The 27,751-nt window shown below is 35.6% G+C and overlaps 1 protein-coding gene across 7 annotated transcripts in view; it reads right to left on the bottom strand.

Moving 5' to 3' along the window:
* Positions 1 to 201: 201 nt before the first annotated feature.
* MYO6 (myosin VI) overlaps positions 202 to 27,751 on the bottom strand; it is a 145,867-nt gene continuing 118,317 nt past the window's right edge. For 2 of the 7 annotated variants that reach the window (XM_040473984.1, XM_040473986.1), the window contains 14 exons: positions 26,743 to 26,872; positions 24,588 to 24,678; positions 23,240 to 23,390; positions 20,256 to 20,464; positions 19,523 to 19,601; positions 18,261 to 18,421; positions 15,664 to 15,690; positions 15,228 to 15,257; positions 13,050 to 13,088; positions 8,703 to 8,806; positions 7,652 to 7,783; positions 5,287 to 5,313; positions 2,519 to 2,737; positions 202 to 1,998 (listed from right to left, as the gene is read on the bottom strand). In XM_040473984.1, coding sequence (XP_040329918.1) covers positions 1,799 to 1,998; positions 2,519 to 2,737; positions 5,287 to 5,313; positions 7,652 to 7,783; positions 8,703 to 8,806; positions 13,050 to 13,088; positions 15,228 to 15,257; positions 15,664 to 15,690; positions 18,261 to 18,421; positions 19,523 to 19,601; positions 20,256 to 20,464; positions 23,240 to 23,390; positions 24,588 to 24,678; positions 26,743 to 26,872 — 1,599 coding nt within the window. In that variant the 3' untranslated portion in view covers positions 202 to 1,798. Of the gene's footprint in view, positions 1,999 to 2,512; positions 2,738 to 5,286; positions 5,314 to 7,651; positions 7,784 to 8,702; positions 8,807 to 13,049; positions 13,089 to 15,227; positions 15,258 to 15,663; positions 15,691 to 18,260; positions 18,422 to 19,522; positions 19,602 to 20,255; positions 20,465 to 23,239; positions 23,391 to 24,587; positions 24,679 to 26,742; positions 26,873 to 27,751 lie in introns of all 7 variants that reach the window. The other 5 variants (XM_040473985.1, XM_040473987.1, XM_040473988.1 and 2 more) reach the window with 5 other exon arrangements.

Here is a 27,751-nt window from a genome sequence, read left to right as displayed (position 1 = left end):
TTTTAACCTGTTTGATGGGTTTTCCATCTAGTACTTAAATGTATCTAGGAGATACATAAAACTCCTTCTGAAAACAGTACTAAAGGGATAAGTCATTAAAAGTCAATTTGGTTATTAAATTTTCTTCAGGGACTTTATTTGCTACTAGTTAAGCTCATCATTCACTATCCTATACAAATAAAAACACCAATTAAAGGCAAGTGATGAGAAGAGAGAGAACAGGTCATTTATTTTCAGTAACCAGACCTTCTGCACCAATCACAGGGACCAAATGACCCGAGGGTGGGTGAATCTCCACAGTAATACAGCCTTCAAAAGATAATCCTATTCACATTCCCAATAGCACAGATAGGACAATTTAATTTCTTTAACAGGAGACAATCATTTGCACAGTATCATAATAAATAAATATTTCTGTACTAAGACACATCTTATGAGAGAAACAATTCAGAAAAAAGTGTGTGGCTCTCACAAGCATTAATCTAATCAGCTGGGAAAGATCTTCCTGGCTGAGGTACTCTTTCTAGAAAAAACAATCACTGGAAATCATTTCAAAGGCTAGGGTCTTTAAAAATCAGGGGGAAAAGTACAGAGAATAATTTTATTTTTCTAATTTTATTCTAAAATACAAACACGACTCACTATCATTATATCAGCATAACTCCATGATGTATTTTTGTCTCCAAATTCCTAATATAACGTCATAAATATTAAATTTGAAACTGCTGACATTTGATCAAAACTAACACACAAAGAAAAAAATTAAATCGTCAGTTACATGAAATAAGCCAAGTACTGGGCTTTTGAATTACAAAGCTTACAAAACAGTTCTATAATTACCAAAATCTCAAGGCCAAAAAAGACACTAGACATTTTCAAAAACAAAGATATTGTGAAACAGAACACTAGCTTAAATCATACGAAACAACTTGGACAAGATTCTGATACAAAAATTGCAACTGAGATGAAGTTGAAAGAATAATTTGAATTCAGTCCAGTTAAGCCACATTGCCACCGAAAACCTATTTCCTTTTCTAAATGAAACAAGTTATCTCAAAACTTTTAAGCACTGAAATGGCCTGAATTTCCTTTATTTGTCCACGGACTGTAAGAAAATATTCTTATATAGCAACAAAACATGATAGAAAAGAAAAATAAATCTGTGAGTACCTTCTTTATCGCAGAGTACATCAAATACATTCAGGCTCTTTTCTAGAATTCTAGAAGTTCAGGTGAATTGCTTTACTCAAACTAAGCCACACCACAAAGGAGGAGGAAAAAAATTTTTCCACTTTCAATGGAAATATCCATCAATTTCTGAAAAAGTGAATTAAAAAAGTACACAGCATTCCAGATCAAAGCATCAGTGCCTTAAGTGCCTTAATTTTCACAAGAAAATTTAACCTAAGGTTTCATTATTCCAGTTATATGGTTCTGTGCCATCCTTGCAAAGTCAGTATTTTGAGTTTTTAAAACATTTCCTTCCCTAGAGAACAATTACAATGGACTTCAGGTAGTCTGTTGGCAAAGAATGAGAAATGTCAGAATCTGTCCAAGTGTTAACCAGTATTAGAGGGAGGAGAGGTTTAACAGTTACAGTTGGATACACGAAAACAATTTTTAGGTCCCAAGTTCACTACCATAATTTACCTTAAATTAACAAAAAGCCATGATTAATAAAATCTGTTCACTTTGTATCAGCAGTTCTAACACGGTCACAGAAAGGTCAAATCTTGGGGGGCACACACCCTACTTAGTGCCCCAGCCTGGCTCCCAGCTGTCAGGTCAGGTGCACCATCTACTTTAACAGGTTCTGCAGCATGGCCGTCGCATACGTGGGCCTCGCCTGTTTGCTCTCAATTGCATTCTGGAGGTACTGGATACCTCCGCAGCGTTCCCAAATTTCTTCAAACTGTCTTGGCAGAATCTCAGCACCACGCTTTCGAGTCAGGCCTGTCTCTTCAAGATTCAGCTCACACATCTCCATGTCATCCTTCCCTGCGCAGGTGAGACATCAGAGAATTAAGCATGTATCTCTTTAGAGGCGCTTATTATAGACTTTATACCTGAAAGAGTTACCAATTCTCACAGAATTGAGAACTTTTAAAACTTTGTTTTCTTCCTCAAAGACAGAAATCTCCTTAATAAGTTCACCAGAAACAAGTTAAATTTGTCTTCCACCAAGGACCTTTCAGAAAGTACTAACACTGCAGTTGATCAAACACGTTATCAACCTTAATAAAAATGCTACATTTCTTTAAACAATTATAAATCAACTGATATAATTAAATACCAATGATAAGGCTCTAAGGACACAGACAAGTTTCTATGTGTTCTACGAGGACATAATTAATTCAAACAATTTCACATCATAAATTAATCCTCAAGTAACTGGAAGTCTAATTTAACTGCAAAACTCCATCCCTCAGTCCTGAAATTTAATGGATTATTAATATTGTATATTAGGCTGTTTCCTTCAGAGGGTTTATAATCCTTTTTCCACGTGACTCACACACACCAGCCACAAGCAGGATGGGCGGCTTGTCAGGATGGAGTTCCATCTGCCGGGCAATCCACGGGCCATCAAAGTGCGCGTACCACCAGCCTTTTTTCTTATTCTGCGGGTCTTTGTACTGGTCGGCAGGGCGGATGAATGGGATGCGGAAGAAGCGCTGCTGTCGGTTCATTTCGATCTCCTGCTGCCTGGCAGGAAGCTGAGACGCTGGGTTCTGCTGAGCTATTACAAAGAACAAGCAAGGGAAGTTACACCAGCAGCCCAGGGGATAACGCAAACAGCCTTTACTCCTAAAATGCACCACACATTTTGTAAGAGAAGAAGAGGGGTTCCTAATAGTAAATCTAAAACACATGTAAATATCAATTACTTAGAAGTGAATAAAACTTCACTTTTTAGTGAATTTTCTTTCCCTAAAGATGTTGCTTAACATTGCAAGTACACATATACACACACACCACTCCCCCTCACCCCCGCCATAACACCAACAACAAATAAGCCCCAGCAGATTCCCACAAACGTCTGTATCAGTAACCTAAAATAAGAAAAGCAAACCAGTATTATTTGCTAGGATTTACAATTTTCCTCCAAAGAGTTCAAAGCTGAAGGCCACAGAATAACTTTCATGAGACTATCCATGATAAAACAAATGAATGGTAATTTCACAAACGTGAAGAATTATAGATACCTGTCAATCGAATTACTATTTCCTCAGAAAAGTGGAAGACAAAAGTTTGCTCTTTTGCCAACTGATTTTGGGATTTAAACTGGCCAGAACAGTTATTTTACTACTACCACTACTAGACAACTTCATGACAACAACAAAAAAACTGAAACAGTAAGCATGAACTTTCCTGAAATCCTCTTTCTCTTGGGATGAAATCCACTGAAATAAGTGGGAAGTATATAATATTTGTTTTTTTCATAAAAAAAAAAAAAAAAAAGAAAAAGAGAAAGAAAAACCCTTGCTTTTCTGCTAGTACTGGACCCGGCACTCATAACAATTTTTTCCCCTTGCTCAATTTTCATTACAAACAGTTAGGTTTTTATTTTATCTACGAATACAAACACTTCCCTGGGCAATAATTTTGCAGTTTCAGCAGCATAATTTCAGAAAGTCTGTTTAATATGCTTTTTACTTACAACTTTAAAAGTAGACCAACCGTTTACTGCAGCTCAATTAAGAACCTCACTGAAATGCTTAAGTATGTCAATGAAAAATTATAGAATATATGTAAGTCAAGAAGGCCACATGGCTTTTGTAAGAATTTCCAAATACTGAAAGGATGAAAACACTCTTATTCTACTTTTAACACCAATAGCAAAGGCTTTATAGCAACTGAATTTATTTCTGTGCAAACCAGAGAAAGCAAAAAGCAGTTAGCAAAGCTGCACATGCCTAGGAAAGAATGACACCAAAGCCCAGTTTTGTTAGTGACTTTAAAGAGACACACCGCCTGCAGCATGTTCATAGACATGAGTTCATTTACTCTTTGTTCCTCCAAACTACTTACAGTTTAGTGTTTCCATTTTAACTTTTAAAAATTTCCTACTTTGCAGAAAATATACTAACCCCAAATTAAGAAATTTTAAAAGCATAAGAAAAAAAAAACTTTCCCTCCATCCTAAGCAGTAACAGAATACCGAACTGACAGGGAACTTACTAGGATACTGATGGCCACTTGTTAAATTAACCTTTTTTCTTTTAAAATAACAGCCTCCTGTACCTTAATATACTGGGTAAAATTTAGAAATCCAAGGGAAAGTCTTTGATAGTTTCTTTTTTTTAAACTAATGTTGAGAACTGAACATTGCATTAAGGAAGACTTAATTTCCACAAATATTCATCTGAATAAGTACAAAGATACGGATGTTAAAAGTCTGAAACTAGGGGCACCTGGGTGGCTCAGTTGGTTAAGCACCCAACTCTTGATTTCAGCTCAGGTCATGACCCTGCAATTCGTGGAATTGAGCCCCAAGCTGGGTTCTGCATCACAGAGCTTGCTTGGGTCTCTCTCTCTGCCCCTCCCACACTCTCTCTTTGTCAAAATAAACATTTGTTAAAGTTTGAAACTAATAAATGACTTTTTTTCACATCCAATTGTGTCACCTTTAAAGTATGAAATGTTTTAAATGTGGCCCTATAAATTACAAGAAGCACTTAAAAAAAAAATCAGGTCCAACAAGTTGGCAAACAAATATGGTATTATATCCAAATCATTATTGCTCAACTGACTGCAAAAAAAATTTACTGTAGTATGCTAAGATGACTCAAAGCTTTTAAATTATCAAAAACATGCATCACAGGACACTATACAAGTCACGGAATAATCTCCTTCTTCTCTTAGGGGGCATCCTATTAAACCTGTATAGATTATCACACAAATTCAGATGTCTTTGGACTGAAATGTTGATACCCTAACAGTGTTCGAAACCAGCACCTAAAGTTAGTCTTAATTCTAAAATATCAGCTGCTTATTGAGTTTTGCTACAATAAGAACTGTGCATATTCACAGCTTAAAGTGCTACTTTTTTTAAAGGAAACAATTTCATAAAACAACAGATTAATTTTGTTCTGCATATGTATTTTGGAGTGATCCAAATGAAAGCATAATCTCAAATTAAATATCTTAGTATGGCCAAACCAACATTAATGTAGTACAACTTCACTTAAAATTGTAGCAAAACAAAGTTTAACAGAAGTTAGTACTTTATAAAGTATTTTTAACCCATCTTCCAGTTAGCTCATAAGTTACAACCCATTGACTTACGTGAATTGTTCAAAAATGGTGCAAAATCTGTGAATAAATATTTTACATTGAAGAAAACATAAAAGTGTCAAAACTGTTAAATGAGCATTCTTCTCATTTATATAGCCTTCCCATCAATCAAGGAGGTGACTAATAAATAAATATCCTATCCACAGCCAAATATTCTCATAATTACCTACAAGTATATGCTCCTTTCTGATTTTTTTTTAAAAGGCTATTTTGATAATATTTTAGGAAATTCTGCTGATGGACACATAAAGAGGATCTAAATTCAAAAATATATGTATTTCATTTGTAATTTTGGGATACAGTAATATTCAAACAAAAATCCAACATGATGACTCAATAACAGATATTATAGTACCTTCAAAGCATTACTAGAATTTTTGTAGAAATAAAAAACTTCTAAATTCATCAAAAAAATATATGCCTTAGAGAAAAAGCACTGCCATGTTCCTACACATTCAGTATGTTCTAATTTCTTTCAATTCCCTCAATCTTAAACTCATGCAATTTTTATTTTAGTAACTACGAAATAAAACTACTCTCCAAAGTCACTGTCTTAAGCAACTAAATACTGTAAATCATTACCGGGTAATTTGCCACTGCCCTAAGAATTATTTCTGGAAATCTCTTTCCATAGTAAATGTGATGAGAATGTGCTCACCCAGTACAGCATATAGGAGGAGGGTCTGATTCTCTCTACTCCCAGTTACAAGACTTTACTATGATCTGACAAGTATTATTCTTAGGTAAAAGCTACTTATATTTTTGTTAATCATAAGTTGTCACTTTATTTTCTCAAATTAAGGAATTCTTATCCTTGTAAACATTAAACTACAGAGTAGTTCCTTTTAAAGGTTTATTACCTACCCCTCCAGGAAACTACCTAGGTACAGAATTTTCTCAACTGAGCTGTTAGAAGTATCGTAGTACACCTCACCTCCTTTTAACTGTACTCCTGTGTCAGAATGTATTTTACATGGGAAAAAAATAAAGAAAACAATAACTACTTTCAGAGCAGAAGTTACATTTTATCCTGAAAATGTCCCATAACCAAAGGCTACATACATGTGGAGTGTGTGTTCACATAAAATTCCATAAATTTGTTCATATACCTACATGGGACTCTTGGGAAATTTTCTTAATCTACTCTTTTGTTCTTCCAAATAGTATTATTATGAATGGAAACAGTGTAAGAACATACTCAGTAAGGTGTGTTCACACAAGGTAAGCCATGTATCATTTGCCCCTTTGGGGGTAAAGCTGGATGAGTACAGTACCAAAGTTTGGTTTAAAACTATAAGAAATATTTGTGTGTTCATTAAAAATATATGTGCCCTATATTACAACATTACTTGTTTTAAGAAGTGCAATCATTCAAATGTATACATTTTGGGGGAAAAAAACCATAATAAACACCTATCAGCTAAAGGCCATAATTAGAACATGACAGCTAAAAAGGTTATACCTAAACGGAATAGCCTATTCACATTTTTAGAAAACAAAGGAAACTGTGGTTAGAAACTTGTTACAGTAAACAGGTAATGGAATCATCCTGATATATTCAAATCCCAGAGATAAATCTATAAGTTAGAGAAGACAGTGGTGGTCACAAGAATATAATTGTGTAGAAGGCCTTCAAACTGCCAGTTCTTAGTTCTGGGTTCTCTCTCTTTGCCCTTCCAGAGCATTATATTCTGACTGATGACCACCACCACCACTCCCACCCCCCGCCCCCACCAAGCAATCACTAGCACTTACATCTAATTAACAATTACTTCCTTTACTCAATCTATTCTTTGCAACAACTTGGAAATACTAAAATTGTACCACTTAATTGACGTTAATCAAACATTGCTTTCTTTTATTTACTTGGAAGATAGTGAGGAAGGCAAAATATAACTAAATGAGAGTTCATTTTCTAAGCCAACTTGGGTCATGCATTGTGAAACTATACTGTCAAGTATTGGGAATGATACTTTTTAAATAAAGACATTAAACATGGAAACTCTTTACATTTCCACATATAATCGTTCTGCATGTGTATATACGTGTATGTGAAAAAATACATATTTACAACATTACTGCACAACTACTTCAGAATAGACAAGAATATTCTTACCTCCAGAGTTTACTTAACAAGTAAATTCAAATACTTCTCAATAAATATGACTTTAAAGACATATTAATAGAAATAATGCTATGAAAGATAAGCCACCGTGGTTGTGTTAGGCTCAGTGATTCACAGCTGCACGGTACAAGAAAATCTGTATTATATATTTTACCCAAATGTCTTATGTATAGTTACATATATTTATATATAGATACTCTGGAGCATTTAAAAGTACAGATTTGTTTTTACCATAATCAGTAACAGACTTTGGAGCACGTTGCTCTGTTTCAGTGTTTCTCTTCTTATTCTTGGATTTCCAAGCATGATACACTTTTAGTCTTCTGTGAAATTCTTCTCTGCAAGCTGCCAGGAGCTCAATATCTATGGATTATACAGAAAAAGCACCCCCCCACCAAAAAAGGAATTAGCATCCTAATTTAGTTGTCTAACATAATTATTCTGTGGCATAAACTTATATATATTTACACATATAATACATTTTTTGTTTTTAAATAGTACAAAATCAAAAGTAAGCATATTATTGATAAAGATGAGCATTTTACAGTAATATTAACTTTTACATTTACAGCCCATTTTCTTATGCATTATTACTATACCATTTGTTCTACGTAAGAACGCTGGGCTAAATAAATAAGTCTTTTATGAGTGAACCTGAATCACAGAGGTGAAGTCACTTGTCCAAAGTCAGAGTCACTGTGCTCAAATGCAAGGTGTATTTAAATGCAACAGATTTTTTATGTTTGTAATTATGCAGACAAAGTCAGTGAGGAGGGAGAAAACATAACAAGTTCTGTACGCTTATGGCACCTGAGTTCATAGGCATAGCATCCTAAACTCAAACACTGTGATTTAAACAAGAACACAATTACGTAGAATCATATGGATATAGTATTTTACTGCTTTGTTGGAAGAAAAATAGCTTTAAAAACAAAGCACTGCATTGCCATTTTTTACTTTGCATATGTAGGTCAAGACTCTGATACATAGGTATTTAAGTATTATGAATACCATCAGAAGGGTCAGTCATTAATACAGACCAAATCATAATTTCTCTCTGTTTTCCCTCTTAGACCTATATAAGAGACAGGCAAAATGAATTTAACATAAAGTCTTTCTTTGTGAGTAAACTAGGTCACTATTTCAAGGTGAGAATAACAAAGAGAATGGTTTATGTTAATTTATATGCCAAAAAAGAAAAAAATTTGCTCCAGTCTAAGTATTTCTTTTTTACCTGTTAGCCATGGAGCTTCCCAATTTTTCATCTTCTCCATACACTTACCACAAGAAGTATTGATGGTATCACGTAGTTCTGCATATTTCCATTTACTGAGATCGTATTTCTTGGTACCAGCAGCTGCCTTGGTGGCTTGTACAGCAGGACCTCTGTAATTATTATATATTTTTACATGTTTAAAATAGAAGCACAAAGGACATGTTGACTAAAGGGGCAAGAAGGTGAATCTAACTCTGAGAACTGGAAATAACTACTAAAAAACCATATATTTTTGTATCTTTAACAGGTGAGATTAAGAATGGTATACTACAGGGGCGCCTGGGTGGCTCTGTTAGTTAAGCATCCAACTTTGGCTCAGGTCATGATCTCACAGTTTGTGAGTTCGAGCCCCGCGTCAGGCTCTGTGCTGACAGCTCGGAGCCTGGAGCCTGCTTCGGATTCTGTGCCTTCTTCTCTCTCTGCTCCTCCCCAACTTGTACTCTGTCTCTCTGTGTCTCTCAAAAAAAAAATAAATGTAAAAAAAATTTTTTTTGTTTAAAGAATGGTATACTACAGGATTCTTACGTAAATTAAAATCTTCCAGTGTGCCATTTAATAGCCATATTATGTTTTCAATCAGAACTTCTGATTCTAAAACTCTGGTACCATGGACCTATCCCAGACTTCAGTTTAAATATTCCAACTAATGGATAAGTGGACACTTAATGTTAAAAACTACATTTATATATATTTCTCAAAATCAGAAAGAAAATCCTCCTGATTTCCTAAAAATCATTAGAAGTACATTAATGGTTTATGAGCCATAAAGGCGCACAGTACAATCACCCACAGACTACCAGAAGCTACAGGCGGCCAAGTCCCAACAAAAGCTACTGGCTCAGAACTTCCCTGGGCATGTGGTTGATGCAGGGTCCATAGGTGAGTAGCCAAACTGCAACCCACTGACATTAGTTATGAAAGATGGGCTAAAATAGCTGCTTGGAGTCTGGAAACCCCTGTGTTAAAGAACACTTAGAAAAGTTCTCTAAGGGGCGCCTGGGTGGCTCAGTCGGTTAAGTGTCCGACTTCGGCTCAGGTCATGATCTCACGGTCCGTGGGTTCGAGCCCCGCGTCAGGCTCTGGGCTGATGGCTCAGAGCCTGGAGCCTGCTTCCGATTCTGTGTCTCCCTCTCTCTGCCCCTCCCCCGTTCATGCTCTGCCTCTGTCTCAAAAATAAATAAACATTAAAATAAAATTAAAAAAAAAAAGTTCTCTAAGGAAGATAAAACCACACCCTCATATTCAGCAAGTAATATGACAACTAGTAAATTATGGAGGCAACCCAAGTATCCATCGATATATGAATGGACAAAGAAGATATGGTACGTACACACACACACACACACACACACACACACACACACGCACACTGGAATATTATTCAGCCATAAAAAAGAATGAAATCTTGGCATTTGCAACAATATGGTTGGATCTAGAGATTATAATGCTAAGTGAAATAAGTCAGAGAAAGACAAATACCATATGATCTCACTCATATTTGGAACTGAAGATACAAATGAGCAAAGTGGAAAAAGAGGCAAACCAAGAAACAGACTTTTAAGTACACAGAACTGATGGTTAACCAAGTGGTGGGGTGGGGGTTGGATGAAATAAGGGATGGGGATTAAAGAGTACACTTACCATGATGAAGAAAAAGAAAAATCAGTAGCCAAGACTGAGAGCAGTGAGATAAAGACTATGCCCAAGGTCCCCACACTGCTAGTAAATGGTAGCACCTGGGATTGAAACCCAGATTGCTCTGACTCTAAAAGTTCTAGTCTTAGTCCTGACTCTACCTTCTTTTATTTGCGTTATTCCTTCTACAAACATTAATGAGCACCCACTTAGGCCAACCCTTCACGCTAGGACCTGCTGACAGAGACCTGTGTAAATTAAAAAAAAAAAAATTAAAGGAAGAGATTTTGTTTTAATTCATGAGGCATAACAGAGATTTCAAAGGGCACAAATATAGTAGGAACATTGGTAAGAGGGAGGGAGGAAGGAAGGAAGAGAGAGAGAGAGAGAAAGAGAGAGAAAGAAAGAGAAAGAGGAAAAGAAAGAAAAAAATATATATATATATAAAGATAAAATAAATTTAAAAATAAAATGGGATAAATTCAACTTTTTCATAGCAGTGCTATTCAGGGCTTACAACTTGTTTCTATATAAGTTGAAATAACTATTCAGAAAACTTGGAAGCTTCTTTTCTGTTAACAATAAACATTACTTTTCAGCAAAATATGACACCTGTCACACAGCAGACACTTAGAATAAGCTATAAGTAAGATCAATGTAACAAAGGAAGAATTTAAACACATCACATTTCAAGACAAAAAAAAGAAAGATGGCACAAATATGAAAAGAACTAAATTTTAAAGAACTAAAATATTGCTTGTCAGGTATCACACAGAAATTTCACCTTTATCATTTCCTCTTTCCACATAAGAGGAAAATATCTCCTCTTAAAGAGGGATGATCAAGGTATAATACCTGAAAATGAGGTCATATTTTCTCATTATTTTACATTCTGAGAGATAACTGCAATCTTGGCGGTCAAGACACTACCACTTAATGAGAAATGATATTTGAAAATAGGTATACTTCTTCCTGAAACAAAGTAAATTATTCCTTTAATATTAAGCTTAACAATGAAATAAATAAGGCACTTTTGCCTCTTTAAAAGGCCTCTTTATTCTTTCATTGTAGAGAATAAAAAATAGCACACTTCACTCTATGTACTTAATAACTGTTAGACATGATGATTGTTAGTAACATATAATAAGCCTGGCTAAAGAAAAATATGTGGCCAGTTAGTTCTTCTTGCATTTTTACGGTTCAAACCTGTTTTAGATTTATTGCAGAATCTATCCTTTTCATAAGCTGTGTGACTGGCAATTTTCCATGTAGTTTTTTCTTCTTAATTGCTTTGCTCAAAAAGAGCCAGCTGCATGTCAGCAAGGTCTCTCTATTACCCTCAGCAATAAATTAAGCTTTAACATTATTCAAATATTCTTTTTACTCTTCTATATCTCTAAGCCACCATTCAGTAAACTAACAAAAAAAAAAATTCTCTTTTCTTCCTAGGTCTTCTAAGAGTCTTTTTGAGGAGAACAGCTGAAAATTATTATGGGTTTTTGTTAATTTCTTTTGAAAAAGAGTGAATTTACATAATGTAGTTTTATTTATTTTTTTTTTAATTTTTTTTTCAACGTTTTTATTTATTTATGGGACAGACAGAGACAGAGCATGAACGGGGAGGGGCAGAGAGAGAGGGAGACACAGAATCGGAAACAGGCTCCAGGCTCCGAGCCATCAGCCCAGAGCCTGACGCGGGGCTCGAACTCACGGACCGTGAGATCGTGACCTGGCTGAAGTCGGACGCTTAACCGACTGCGCCACCCAGGCGCCCCAACATAATGTAGTTTTATAGATTGTCAGAATACCCATGAGGTGTCAATATACATAAGGCATATTTTGATACTTAAAAAAAATAACACTGAATTCAAATTATTATTGCTTAAAATATGGTTTAATATTACTACCTTTTCGTTCATATTATGTCAAACAAAAATACATCTGCTAAAAAACATATTCAGCATCCCAAGTACATGAACGAAATGCATTTAAATGCTTTCCCCCATCTCTGGAATTACTAAAATAGTAAAGTAAAGGTGGAGTTTACTGCTTATTTAGGTTTGTTACAAAGACAATCATAAAAATGAGAGTAGTAGCAAAACTGACTTCCGATTTTTAAAAATATATTAATTTTAACACTTTCAATTAACTCTGTAACTTCAAAACTGACAGTTAAAATGTTACCTGTTTATATCCTCTTATAAAGGACCAGATCCTGCTGAGAAGTCATATTCTCTGGTGGCTCAATTTTTACATCAGTGGTTTTTAAACCCTGTGCTATGGTGAAAAGACTCTCACACTCTTTCTCTACTTTCCCTTCAAGGAGGCACAGAGATTCCAACCAGGGAAGGGACAGGGGCTGTGGGGCAGCATCACCTCCATGGAGAGTTTCAAAACTTTCATTCTGTTTGAGAGGAAAGGTTCTTCTACCGAGACTGAGGTGGTGAGGGCCAGTGACAAACTGGGCAGTACTACCAACAAGGAACAGTCCCATCCAAAATGCCAACCGTTTCCCCACTGAGTATCACCGATTTAAGAACCCTGGTTTTTAGCTTTTTCTGTTAGGGTGGCATCAGGGTGAAATGACATTTCTTGTACAGAAAATTTGCAAGGAAGAACAGACTATTCATGTAACAGGTTCCGGTCCAAATAATGAAGAGTGATTTAAAAATGTGACTTTGAGGTGACACTCATTTCCCCAAATTCCACTGCACTAACCTATTCAGATATTCTGACATTTCTTTCGCCATCTGTTCCCTATAAGAAAAATGACAATACAACATAGTTTTATAAAGACAACTATATAAATTACCTTAAAAGATCTAAAAGTATAATTTAAAATGTATGTTTTAACAGGATTATTGATTTAACTATTCACTATCATTTTACTTTGTAAAAGTCTATAATATACTTTTCAAGATGGCATATAACCATAAAATACAGCAAAATTTTTGTTTAAATACAGTTAAAGTTGTCTGAACTCCATTTTTGTAGTAGGAACTTTCAGATAAAATCTCATGAGAGCCAGGCTTTATGTATGGAATGTAATTAGCATGTTCTAAATGCACACAAGAAACTTGGCAGGATATAGATTCTACACAAGGGTTTTTACACTGGGGTTGCTTAGTAAATATTAATTAGACAAGGCATAACAGTGGTAAACCAAGCTGATCTATTTTATGGTGTCAGAGTTTAAACTTTGATATATTCTAAACTCTAAAATTGTAAATCAAAGCATGTTTTAAAAAAATAAAAGAATTCAAATGCACCAAGTGCTCGTTAAATTAAACACCAGAAGTATTCTGACTTTCCAAGGATAAACATTTCCTGAAGGCAAAACTTATTTTTCTTTTATTCCTCAGGGAAGTATAACTTTTCTCAATATTTGTTTAATTCTGTGAAATGGGATAGATGTTTCATTGTGTTCATCAACAATTCATTAATTTCATTATTTTATTTTCCTATTTGTTTTTCTTTCTTCCTTCATAATCATTTTCTCACGGCTAATTCTATTCATCAGACTCTGGCAGCCTCAAAATCTTACACATCAACAAAAATCATAAGAAAAGAAAATGGTTATGTTTGCATCAGGGTGCAGTTTCCTGGATGCCTGTCAGGAGCTCTGACCCTGATTTAAAGGAGTAAAGGACCTTTGTAATTCTTTCTTTGTAATGAACATTAGGGGCTGACAGGAGGACTATCCAAGCAAGCACAGTCAGAGAAAAAGTAATCTTTCAAAACTGATGATCAAGGATAATAAATACAAAGTAATAAACAGAAATATGTATTAAATTATATATTGAGCAATTCACTTATCAATCTCCATTTAGGCTAGTCAGAATTTTCTAACTTTCAAACTCAGCATGATTTTAATAAATATTTTTAATTCTATTATCACCCTACCTCAAGGTTTCTATCTTAGCATCCAAGAGTATCTCTGTTTCTACCATCTCTTTCTCCTAAACTTTCCTCCATTTCTTTTGCCACAGCAGGTTTTTTAAGGGAATTCATGGCCTTTCTAAGCTCGTTACCATGTGGCCTGTTGATGATATACAGATTTCTCCATATGCCCCAACACTACCCTGGATGGCAATCTCTACTGATTCAGCATCTCACCTGACCCTATATTACTGCTCTAGGAACTGCACCAAAGAGACTAGACAGCAATGGTTCCTGCACCCAGGTGCTTTTTTCCTTCTAATTTTCCCAAACTATATGCAAACAGTCACCTTACACACTGGTTGCGGGCTTATTTAATTCCAGCTCAAACAGTAACTATAAAGCTGTTGTCCTAATGGAGGGAAATAGCACCCAGAGATGTTTTCAAAATTTTTGGTGCCCTGTGGTATCAATGCTGTGGTGAAAGTATACTGTTGGCATCTGAGGAGGTGAAGGGCCAGGGGTGCCAAATGTCCAGCACAAGGAACAACTGCCCAGTGTCCCATGTGACATTGGCATGTCCACCTGACAGAGGTGAAACTCACATATACACAAACATACAGGGTTTTTTTTCCCCATGGTTATAATATTCACAGAATTTTTCCAGAAATGCAACTACTGTATGGAAAGGAGACAACTCAACTCTGTTCAGAACTTTACAAAGTCCTGTTCAAAATTTCATGGCACCGACAGAACATTCCTTTATCAATTTGCATTTGTAGCTGTCGCATTTATGGTGATGCTATGTATGAATAAAAACATCTGGAGTATTTGATTGTCCCAGTTGTGAGCAAGCACATTCATATTAAAATATAGATAGTATATATAAAATATAAGCAAAAAAATAACAAAAATTTACTCCAATGAGGAAACTATGTCTCCTAAAAAGTAACCACAACTTGTTAAAAAAAAAAGGTTGTATTACTAAATCAAATTTTGAAAAGAGAAATGACATACGGTGTCATTTTGGGTCTTGCTCCACTGCTTCTGTGAAAAATAATGTATTTTAGTTAATGTCAAAACCAATTCCAAATTGTGAAAATCTAGATTGTGCCAAATTTGTTTCAATGACTTTACTGATTAAAAAAAAAAAAGCAAAAAACTGTTACCTTTATTTAATCTGAGATCACTCAAAATTTTAATGTTTAAAATTGTCATTAAAAATTATGAGAAAAGCATATTAAAGGCATTCAATGAAAATTAAAGAGTAAATATATTACATCTAGATTAGAAAATTCATAGAGTGTGAAGTGTGCTTGTTTTTTTACAGAATGTGAATATTATTTCATAATTGTAGGTAATGTGAAATCATCACTTTGCATCAAGGATCATATGTGTGATTAATTGATTAAGATCATATTTTACAACATATTATGTAGAAAACAATTCTTACTTAGAAGTTACTGGATAGGAATCCAACCTGGAAAAGTAACTTGGAATTGTTTAATGCAACAGAATCCATTTGCATATATTTTTAATGCACCACAGAACCCAAGAATGACATATTCATACTATATATGAAGAACAGGATTACTTGAAGAATTCTTACTTGTAAATTTGTCAGAAATAATTCAGTGCTAACAAAGGTGAAATAAACATTCAAAAACATTTACTTGTAGCCCATGGAGTACAATGAAATTATCAAACATGGAAAATATGTATAGGACATCATCCATAATGAAGTGCTAATGCTTGTAGTACAGAGTATAAAATAACCAGGAGGTTCTGAAGGGAAGGAGCTCATGAGGACATGAGGGTCGGGAAAAGCTTTCCTGGAAAAGAGCTTAAAGGGGCATTCCGGAGGAGGGGACACCAACCCAGAAACTGTCTCACAGGAAAACTAAAACTAACTCTTTTGCCATTCAAGTCATAACTGCTTGAATATGTCCCAATTACTTAGTAGTGGTCCCATTACATAGCTAATTCTGCTTAACATAAACCACAGGTAACTTATCATTTATGTTAAATGTCCTGAATGATCCACTCTTTCTCTGAGACCACTCACCCTTGGAAGAAGTGCACCTTTTAAAAAAAATTTTTTTTGAGTTTTTAAATTATTTTTGAGAGAGAGAGAGAGAGAGAGAGAGAGTAAGCATGTGTGCACGAGCAGGGGAGTGGCAGAAAGAGAAGGAGAGGGAGAATCCCAAGCAGAAGCTTGGGAATCCCAAGCCGACGTGGAGCTCAAACTCACAGTGAAATCATGACCTGAGCCAAAATCAAGAGTCAGAAGCCTAACCAACAGAGCCACCCAGGCACCCTAAGAAGTGCACCTTTCTGCAGATGAGAAGGAGTCCACTTAGGAGCCAGTATCTTATACATATTATATGGAATGGAACTGGATATAGTTTAATGTTTTGAAGGCTTAAACATAAAGCCTGGCCATGAATACCAATACTGACTGCAATAATGAGTATTAGAAACGAACTTCAGCTGTAATGAAGCCAGCTCAGTCAACTGCAGTACCTCCTCACACACAGAGAGGGCAGCTATAGGAGCTTGGTTCATAGGAGCTTGGCCCAGCTACTACTCAGTTACACTCAAAGGCTCTCAGCCATTCCAACATAACACAGGTGCAAGGAAGAGAAGAGCAGCTGAGCTGAGTCTGCAGTTTTAAGAGCCACAGCCCGGGAAAATATTTTAATTATGGTGAAATGTTAGTAAAGAGCTCAAATACTGGACTCAAATCCAAGAGCTTAATAATTACTATAATACTTTGTGTGACAGGCCCGTTCAGTTTATTTAAATATAATATACTTTCAAATACAGTTCAGACCCCAGAGCTCTCCCAAAACTAACACTTAGTAGAAAAAGCACGAAGGTGACAACATACTCTTTTCCATCCTTTTGTTTTAGCTAAATAAAATCTAATCACTGCCTCTCCATTCCTACCAAGTTTTTCCTTTCACAAGGACATAGCGACATCTAGTGGTTGGTTGCATTTTAATTACTATTTTTCATCAACAGTACTCCGACATTCTGAAAAGCACGGTTACATAAATCTATGTGCCTCCCAATATTATACAACATATATATCTACATACAGGGGAACCCCACAAACTAGCTATGCTCTGATTTTATAAGTAAATAATCAAATTACTGAATGTTTCTACATTCTAAATTTTTTTTTAATGAAAAAAGACCTTCCTGCAACTTTTAATAAGAACATCCATACTTCTCCACACTCCAATAAAATTCAGTACTTAGACACAATTTGGAAAACTGGGGAGCCAATACATTTCAATATCATAAATATTCCTTCTTGGAAAGGGAAATCTATTGAGAAACATGATGTGTGTGTAAAATTTTTCCTCATTGTAAATGTTAGGGTGTATATTAAATAAAAATTTGTATTAGAAAAATAATAAATCCCAACCTCAAATACATTAAACTGGATTATAATATATTCGCTGATTTCTGTACCAGTATTTAATGGCAGGTACCTAGAAATTAGATGTTTACTTTTTATACAATATTCCTTGACAATTTCAGAGTAAAAGTTGAGATGTTTCATGAACTGAAGTATCAGTTTTATTTTTCTTTTTTTTTTTAATTTTTTTTTTAATTTTTTTTTTCAACGTTTATTTATTTTTTGGGGGACAGAGAGAGACAGAGCATGAACGGGGGAGGGGCAGAGAGAGAGGGAGACACAGAATCGGAAACAGGCTCCAGGCTCTGAGCCATCAGCCCAGAGCCTGACGTGGGGCTCGAACTCACGGACCGCGAGATCGTGACCTGGCTGAAGTCAGATGCTTAACCGACTGTGCCACCCAGGCGCCCCCCCCAGTTTTATTTTTCAATAGTTTAACAATTTGATGCAATCATCTGTCTCATTTGCTTGGGTATAATAGTAGATACAAGTAATTTTAAAATGATTTTACTTAAAACAGATCAGGACCTAAAGAATACAACTGCCCTGGTCCCTTCATGCTGAAATAAGCAGCAGAGATGGAAAGAAAGCAGGGTGCTACACCCCACCCCACAGCCCAGTACCTCCGGAGCACCAGGTCAGCCTGGGCCTCATCGCTGATGAGCTCAGCTTCGCTCTGGGCGATCCTCAGGGCCAGCTCCCGGTCGCGGCGCTCCTGCTCCAGAACCGCCTGCTGCTGAGATTCCTCTTCCCGCTGTCGGGCCAGCTGCTCCTCCACTTCAGCCTGCCAAGGGCAGAAAGCTATCTCACCAAGTTCTCTCCACATGTTTACTCGACCATTTCCATTACTACTTAAAACTGCTCCACACAATTCCTTACTACAGGATACATATTGTTTAACCAGAAGTCTCTCGAGGCTCCATTCTCTTCTATGTTACAATTAATGCTTCCTCTCTTTCCCAAATCCAAAAGAAGGTAGACGAACCACAGTTCTGCCATTCTATCACCATGAGTATCCCAAATATCACATGAGAATCCTGGGTATCACATTAACGCCAAGACCTGGACAGATGTCAAGAATTTAAAGTGCTGGTTGTGCTCAGGATGAATTATGAAAGCCAAGACAGAAACTCAAATATATGATCAACCATTCTCAGACATGGGCCTTTTAAAAAATGGGGGTGGAGAGAATATCTTAATCCTAATCTACTGATACTAGTATCTACAAAGTTTTAAAATTATAATTATGTTGTAAGTGAATATTCATTGTATTGAATATTCATTGTATTGTATGTATTGTATTCATTGTATTGAATATTCATTGTATATAAAGTGTAATAACAATAACAACAAACTAGTATTTACTGAACTGCGCACTTGGGTTCTAGGTGCTTTAACAAGGGCACCTGGGTGGTTCCGTAGGTTGATTTTGGCTCAGGTCATTATCTCATGGTTTGTGAATTCAAGGCCTACATCAGGCTCTGTGCTGGGAACGCAGAGACTGCTTGGGATTTTCCCTCTCTCCCCTCTCTCTCTCAAAATAAATAAACTTAAAAAAAAAATTCTTTAACATGTGTCAACTCATTTAATGCTCACAACTATCATTTATCCCTATTCCACAAAGAAAAAACTATAGCCCATAGTCACTCATGGTGATTTGTTCAATGTCACCGTATCTATCAACGACAGAGTCTGGATTTGAACTCACTTCCCTAGTTCCAAAGTTCCTTCCCATAACCACTTCAGAAAATGCCTTTTGTCTCTGGGGTAAACCAATGACAGCTTATCTAGCAAATCAAGGTTTTGTTTTCAACTTCTTTTGTTTTATAATTTTGTAGATTCTCTTTTGATAGAAATTCAGTCTGATTATCTAATAAATACATACCTGAATACGTTTTTCATCATCTTCCCTTTTCTTTCTCTCTTCTTCTTCTTGTTTTCTCTTTGCTTCCATCTCAAGTTTCCTATGAAAAAATAGAAAACTCCTCAAAAATTTATTGAAGAAATCCATCAGAAGGCAATTTAACTATTAATAAACAAAGCTTACAAAATAAGAACTCAAATTAACCTCTTGGCCTTATGCATTATTAGCTTTGAAAATAATAAAATCTAACTCTACTGACAGTAATTTTTCTGAAATAAACAAAAAAATACAATTATATTCTATAACCTTTAAATCTGTAGATTAACTTTGTTATAAACCCTAGTTAACAACGTCCTGATCACACGTCTCCCTCTCCTGCTTCTCCAACTAAATAACTCTTAACACTTCTTCTGTCTGCCCTATGGTGGCAACCTTCCAAAAAGTTATCAGTTTTAAAACTGCAGAAAAGTAGAAGTGCCTTTTTATTGTTTATAAAATAACAACAATCCTAGCTCTAAAAAGAAGTTAAGAAATCCTCAGGTGTAAGAGTCTAACCAAAACTCAGATTATAATTAAAATTATTTTATGTTATTATAAAATGAACTTGTGTTTTCTATTTTAAAACTTATTCTAAAATTAGTTTTAAAATAAGAACATAATGTTTTAAAGTAAGAATATTCATTAACCAATATTAACACTAAAAATTTACTATTCTGTTAGCTTCCAATTCAAAACAGTAATATAAATTCCTTACATCCGCCTTTCCTCCTCTTCCTTTCTTCGACGTTGTTCATCTTCCTCACGTCTTTTTCTTTCTTTTTCCATTTCTTCTTGAATACGCCTCAGCCGTTCTGCTTCCTCTTCCTGCTGTTTTTTTTTCTGTAATGCGCTGAGGAGTTCCTCTGAGCTTTTAACTAGTGCATCATATTCTCTCTGTATTTGTTCCCTTGTCATCATAGTGGACTTAAGAACAAAATAATAAACACGTACTTAAAAAAATTAGCTCTTCTATTGCACAATGTGAATATACTGAATGCTACTGAATTATACATTTAAAAATGGTTATGATGGGGCGCCTGGGTGGCGCAGTCGGTTAAGCGTCCGACTTCAGCCAGGTCACGATCTCACGGTCCGTGAGTTCGAGCCCCGCGTCAGGCTCTGGGCTGATGGCTCGGAGCCTGGAGCCTGTTTCCGATTCTGTGTCTCCCTCTCTCTCTGCCCCTCCCCCGTTCATGCTCTGTCTCTCTCTGTCCCAAAAATAAATAAAAATGTTGAAAAAAAAATTAAAAAAAAAAATAAATAAAAATGGTTATGATGGTTATGTTAAAAATGGATTGGTTAATATTACATGCTTTTACCACAAGAAAAAAATATATATATATACACACAAATACAGCAAACACTGGAAAAGTTGGTAAGCAGTAAGGCCATTATCTTTGTTATACTACTGGTACACTAATGTTCAAAAATATTTTAAGTTATCTCTGCAGACAAATACTTGAGTCTATTTCCTATTAATCAAGTAATAAAATATCTAAGGGTGTACTGTAGACAAAGTAACATTACTATAGTTGAAAATTATGTTTTAAGGAATGATTTGTTAATTTTGCTTTTGTTTACTATTCTTTTTCAATAGATGTCTTTTATTTTTTTTCTATTAAGTATAATTTATTGCCAAATTGGTTTCCATACAACAACCAGTGCTCATCCCAACAGGTGCCCTCCTCAATGCGCATCACCCACTTTCCCCTCCCCCTCCCACCCCCCATCAGCCCTCAGTTTGTTCTGAGTATTGAAGAGGCTCTTATGCTTTGCCTCCCTCCCTCTCTGTAACTTTCTTTTTCCCCTTCCCCTCCCCCATGGTCTTCTGTTAAGTTTCTCAGGATCCACATATAAGTGAAAACATATGGCATCTGTCTTTCTCTGCCTGACTTATTTCACTTAGTATAATACCCTCCAGTTCCATCCACGTTGCTGCAAATGGCCAGATTTCATTCTTTCTCATTACCAAGTGGTATTCCATTGTATATATAAACCACATCTTCTTTATCCGTTCATCAGTTGATGAACATTTAGGCTCTTTCCATAATTTGACTATTGTTGAAAGTGCTGCTATAAACATTGGAGTACAAGTGCCCCTATGCATCAGCACTCCTGTATCCCTTGGGTAAATTCCTAGCAGTGCTATTTCTGGGTCATAGGGTAGATCTATTTTTAGTTTTTTGAGGAACCTCCACACTGTTTTCCAGAGCGGCTGCACCAGTTTGCATTCCCACCAACAGTACAAGAGGGTTCCCGTTTCTCCACATCCTCTCCAGCATCTATAGACTCCTGAGTTGTGCATTTTAGCTGCTCTGACCGGCGTGAGGTGGTATCTCAGTGTGGTTTTGATTTGTTTACTATTCTTTAATAAGTAAAAGGAATTGTACCAAGGGAATATTTAAGAAATTATTAAATACACCCAAAATTGTTGGATGATTTTCCTAAGTGAGCTTCCAAAAATTGCAGCTGGGTTGATGTTCATTGAGATAAAACCACATGCAGAGAAACGGCTACTGACAGATTTGTAAAATCAGTTAAGTTTATCCAAAGCATTTTCATTCTTCTCTTGAGCTCCTTTCTTCATTCTCCCTCCAAGATTTGCCACTGTCTACTTAAAATATCTGCAGAAAATATGTGCTTGCTTTAAGACATTATAGCCTGCATCAATACACTGACTTATGGATAAGAAAAACATTAAGACCCTAAAATATAACAGAATAGGCTTGAAGAAACAGATGTACTATAATTAACAAGCAAGCATATAGAAAACATTTTCAATCCCTCTGGTACTTAAATAAATGAAAATCAATACAAAAAAAGAGGCCCCATTTTTTTCTCTAAAAAAACTTGGGGGAAAATTGCTAAGTTTAAAACACTTAAGTAGTTCATGATATAGCCTATATAAAGATAATGTAATGACAGGGACAAGGCATATAACATAACAATAAGGGCACAAAATCAAATTGTGAGAACTTTACAAGCATATGTGCCTCTAAAAAACGCCTGGAAGGTGACTGACTATCCAACAGTGTAACAGCTGAATGTGTTACTGTCTGGGGTTAAGGGTTTTTTGGTGGTTTTCTCCACATTTTCCATAATATTACATTACTTTTATAATTTTAAAATTAGTTTCCAGGGGCGCCTGGGTGGCGCAGTCGGTTAAGCGTCTGACTTCAGCCAGGTCACGATCTCACGGTCCGTGAGTTCGAGCCCCACGTCAGGCTCTGGGCTGATGGCTCGGAGCCTGGAGCCTGTTTCCGATTCTGTGTCTCCCTCTCTCTCTGCCCCTCCCCTGTTCATGCTCTGTCTCTGTCTGTCCCATAAATAAAAACGTTGAAAAAAAAAAAATTAGTTTCTGAAGGTAAAAAACATGAAACAAATTAAAATAATTTGCATTAATCCTCTCTCAGTGATGATTACTCAAAAGCTTACCAACAGAGTATAATATTTTAATTACTATTTGGGAGGGGGCTTTCCTAACAAAAGATGAAATTGCATAAAAACTGTCTTATTTTTTCACTATAAAAATTTTCAAACATAGAACAATACAATGGTCATCACTTGCCATCACTGAGACTCAACATGTGTAACGTTTTGTATCTTTAAAAAAAGGACACCTTTCTATACAATTCAATATGAACCACAAAGTATATTAAATTGTTTAAAAAGTCAGTCATTTGGATCAAAATTCCATACCTTAATTTTGGCCATTAAAGCATCAATAGAAATTTCAAGGTCCTTGACCTGTTTATTCACCTCTGGTTTTCCATCTTTCAATGCATTTACTACTTCATTAAATTTATCGAGTCGTTTTTTCAGTGTGCCGACCTTAACCAGTCCATCGATGCTGTAAACATAATACTTCATCAAGGTTTAATTTCACCACTCAATGCCATGCATAGATTTTTCATCTTAATAAAATGCCAAATAAACATCTTGCTATAAATAGGGTATTTCACTTCTGTTTTCATACTGTCTACGATTCTCTTTTTTAGATCTCTTGTTGAAAGTAAAAAAGAAATAAATATGGGTGTGAATGACACTGATGCCTGTTAGTATTTTAGCCTTCTTTATTTACATGAAAAATTTCAGAATTCAAATTATAGAAGAAGTTAGAAGAGTTATCTAATCACTTTGATGAGATTTAAGGATTAACAGTTATACAGGCCTCTAAGTTTAAAAAGTCTAAATAAGACTCAAATAAAAAGACTAAATAAAAAGACTAAACAGTGAGACAATATAATTCCTATACATAATCTTGAGAATTATGGTGACAACATTAATGTTTTTAAAAACAATGCCAAGTGCTCGCTTCGGCAGCACATATACTAAAAACAATGCCAAAAAAATAAAAAAATAATAAAAACAATGCCAATTGTCATTTATCAAGAAACTCAAGCCACTAAAATAATTAGAATAAAAGAGCTTCTTTTAGCCATTTATTTCAACCTTTTATAGTATTTTCATTTTTGTAAGCTACTTCAAATCCTTTTGTAGAATAAGGCAAGTAATTAATTAAATAATTAGCTAATTAATTTCAAATACATAATATAAAATAACAGATTAACACATCTTTTTACAAAGAACACTAGTAAGGAGAAAACTCTGTTAAGTATCCAAACTGCTCTTCATTGACCTTATAGCCATTTTATATTAGGGTAAATAAATAGGTTTAATAGGGTTCTTTAGGCACTATTTTTTTTAATGTTTATTTTTATTTTTGAATGAGAGAGAGAGAGAGGGAGAGAGAGGAAGAGGAGCAGAGAGAGAAGGAGACACAGAATCTGAAGCAGGCTCCAGGCTCTGATCTGTCAGCAACAGAGCCCGATGCGAGGCTCAAACTCACAAACCGCAAGATCATGACCTGAGCTGAAGTCGGACATTTAATAGACTGAGCCACCCAGATGCCCCTATATTTTTTATTTCAAAGTTTTATTTAAATTCTAGTTAGTTAACATACATGGTAAAATTGGTTTCAGGTGTAGAATTCATCACTCACATATAACACCAAGTGCTCATCCTAACAAGGCACTATTCATCTTACCGAGGTTTGTGTCTCCTTTTGCAAAGCCACATTCTAATAGTTTTTTGCATTTTAATGCAGGCTTCAGCTCGATATTTTATTTTGTTTTTCACTACATATGAGAGGAAAATACAATGACAGAAAATTATTCAGTTTAAATCAGGCATATAATATTCTTAAAAACCACTCATTTCCACACAGCAATTTTCAGGAAACATGAAATCTTGACAAACACATTAGACCAGACATCAAAATCGGGAAGTTTAATATTTCTGTAATTCCTTACACTTCTTAAAACAAAAAGTACATCATGTATGTGGCTAGGTTTACACCTTAAACATACTATTTCCTTATTATGTCACACTATTGCTTCCCAAACTGTCCTAGGCAATATTGGTCTATTAAATGTTAACAGGTATGTCTTGAAAGAAGGATTCACTTGTCAAATAAATTTACAAAAAGCTATATGCTATACCTCCTTCAGGAGATGCACTGTGAACATACAAAGTAAAGCCTCTGAGAGCCCTACAGTAAAGAAACCTGTTTAACTTCAGTTACCCAGAACATCTTACACTAATCTGACCTTTGAACCTTTTTTTCAGAGCTTCCCTATAACATCCTTCAAAGATTCTGTCTGGTTACCAACTTCACCACTGCAGAACACAGACAAACAACTGGTATAGCATAGATAATTTACATACAATGTATTTTCCATCATAATGCAACTATAAAGCTGAAAGCCTTGAACCATAGTGACAAATGTGTCTATATTTTACTTGGAAACTATGGGAAAAAGAGCTTTTGTCATCTTTTTTATTATAGTTGTCTTTTTATCTATATGCACAATTGTCTAACAAAAAAACCTCAATAATAATCCTTGTTTGCAGATTTCCTTTCCATTAAGTCAAAGGAATTTTATTTTTCTTTTAAATTTTTTTTTCAACGTTTTTTATTTATTTTTGGGACAGAGAGAGACAGAGCATGAACGGGGGAGGGGCAGAGAGAGAGGGAGACACAGAATCGGAAACAGGCTCCAGGCTCTGAGCCATCAGCCCAGAGCCTGATGCGGGGCTCGAACTCACGGACCGCGAGATCGTGACCTGGCTGAAGTCGGACGCTTAACCGACTGCGCCACCCAGGCACCCCTTATTTTTCTTTTAAAAAGGTATACCTTACTGAATCCTTTTTGTGTGCCTAGCACTGGTGAGTAGGGAGAAGGGAGGGGCAGCTGTAAATTTAATCAAGTTACTGACAATAATTCTATACAATTAAATATTTGCCATAAACCCTCAGGTAACCCAAAAACATTCTGCCCCTAACCCTTGTTTTAGCCACAAATAGTTACTATGACCTAGCAGACACACACGAAGTAGCAGCTCAGTCCAGTGTGTCAGAGAGAACAGGGTCTGAATGAGCAGTGGCAGGAGAAGAGGTTTGGAAAGGGAAACTGAAACCCGGTTTCACAGGGTCTTGAAAGACATTCTAAGACTTTGCCCTACATCAAAGGAAAGCCTTAATAAAAGACATTCTAAGACTTTGCCCTGTATTAAAGGAAAGCCTTAATAAAAGGCTTTAGTTTAGAGAGGAACTCTAGGAAGAGAACTCCTGGGAAGCCAAGGGAACTCGGTTTGGGAGCTACTGAAGCTAACATGTGAGTGGGGAAGTGGGGCTCCACTAAGTCCCTGGCAATAAAGGGGAAAGAATGTACAGCACTTGGAGGAAGAATCAATAGGATGTGTTCACTGGCAAGATTTCAGGGACAAAAAGGGAGAGACACCATTACAATCTTGAAATTTCTGGTGTGTGTACCGGTGAAGCCATGCAGGTGGAAAGAGAAAAGTTCTGGCTTAAGTCTGAGAGACTGGGGGGGTCAGGTAGGGGGAGCAGGAGGAATCAAGACTGAGTTCTGTTTCTGTTTTGTTTAGGACACGGTGAAATTAATTTTCCCATAACACATTTGGATAAAGAAGATAAATATCACACATAAAAAATATTTTTTTTGAAGTCCACAAATAATAATTTACCATGTATATAGTACACACCAAGTGTTACGTACAGCCTGAATAAGTAACGTGGTCCCTGTGGCCCGTCACTCACCACTCAGACTTTATAACATTCCACAAACCAACTCATTTTCAAAGTAATTACAGATCTTGGTATGACAGAAAACACCTACGTTTGATGACTGAGAGGGAGCACCACTGAACTTTCTTCCAGCGACTGCAGACAAGCCAGTGATTGACTCTTTTAACCAGTTCTGCTAAATGGTCAGGGTCAGACTTCATAATCTGATCAAATTCTGCAAACTAGGAAATAAAATAATTTAGCAGCAGTATCAAAAGAAAATGTGTTTGAACACAAAGAGAGATACAAAATACTAGAAGTCAAAGCTAGTATCTAACTTTCTAGAAATTATCACAATCCAATAACAGACCCAAGTCTCAAGAGAGTACAGAGCAAATTCAAACATATCCAGTTGTATTTTGCTGCCTTCCTCTTCCATCAGCATCCTTTTCCGGAGGGGTAATCAGGGCTTACTCATTGCTAGTTAGCAAATTTAACAATAAAAGTAGAAAAAATCTTAAATGACAATTATAGATGATTGGCAAAAAGGTTTTACTGAGAAAAGAGTGAAATTAAGGGCTGTTTCTGAACTGGCTCATCCACATACTCTGATATCTGTATACAGCTTCTGATAAGTGAAGGTCAGCTATATAATGTCAGGTACCACTATACTGTTCTCACTCTCCCAACTTCCATCCCTATTTTGGTCAGATATAAAAATTGCTACTAAGAGACAGACAACACAAATAAAACGGCCATGAGGTTACTAAAAAATAAAATCCATTATTTTCCATAATTTATCACCAAATTATAAAATGATTTCTATCCTTTATTAAATATCTCACTATAATATATTGAGGATGTCACACACCTATCAATAAATGGCTTCTTATAATCAAAATTAAGTTAAAGGTAACATAACAAGATTAAAGATCTTTTAACTCTTGCCTTGTGCTTTCAACATATGTTTCTAATTAATTTTTCTGGGGGCAAAATAAGACCAAGTGTTTTCTCAGGCTACTAATTCTAAAATTATTACTAAAGCCCTGAAATAAGAGAAATGTCGAGCTTATGATAAATATGTATGATTATATAGCTAAGCCAACTATGAATATATATTT

This window comes from Herpailurus yagouaroundi, unplaced genomic scaffold, assembly GCF_014898765.1.
Source record: "Herpailurus yagouaroundi ecotype Mexico unplaced genomic scaffold, PumYag 139, whole genome shotgun sequence".
Classification (NCBI taxonomy): domain Eukaryota; kingdom Metazoa; phylum Chordata; class Mammalia; order Carnivora; family Felidae; genus Herpailurus; species Herpailurus yagouaroundi.
This window is presented reverse-complemented; position numbering and strand designations above follow the sequence as displayed.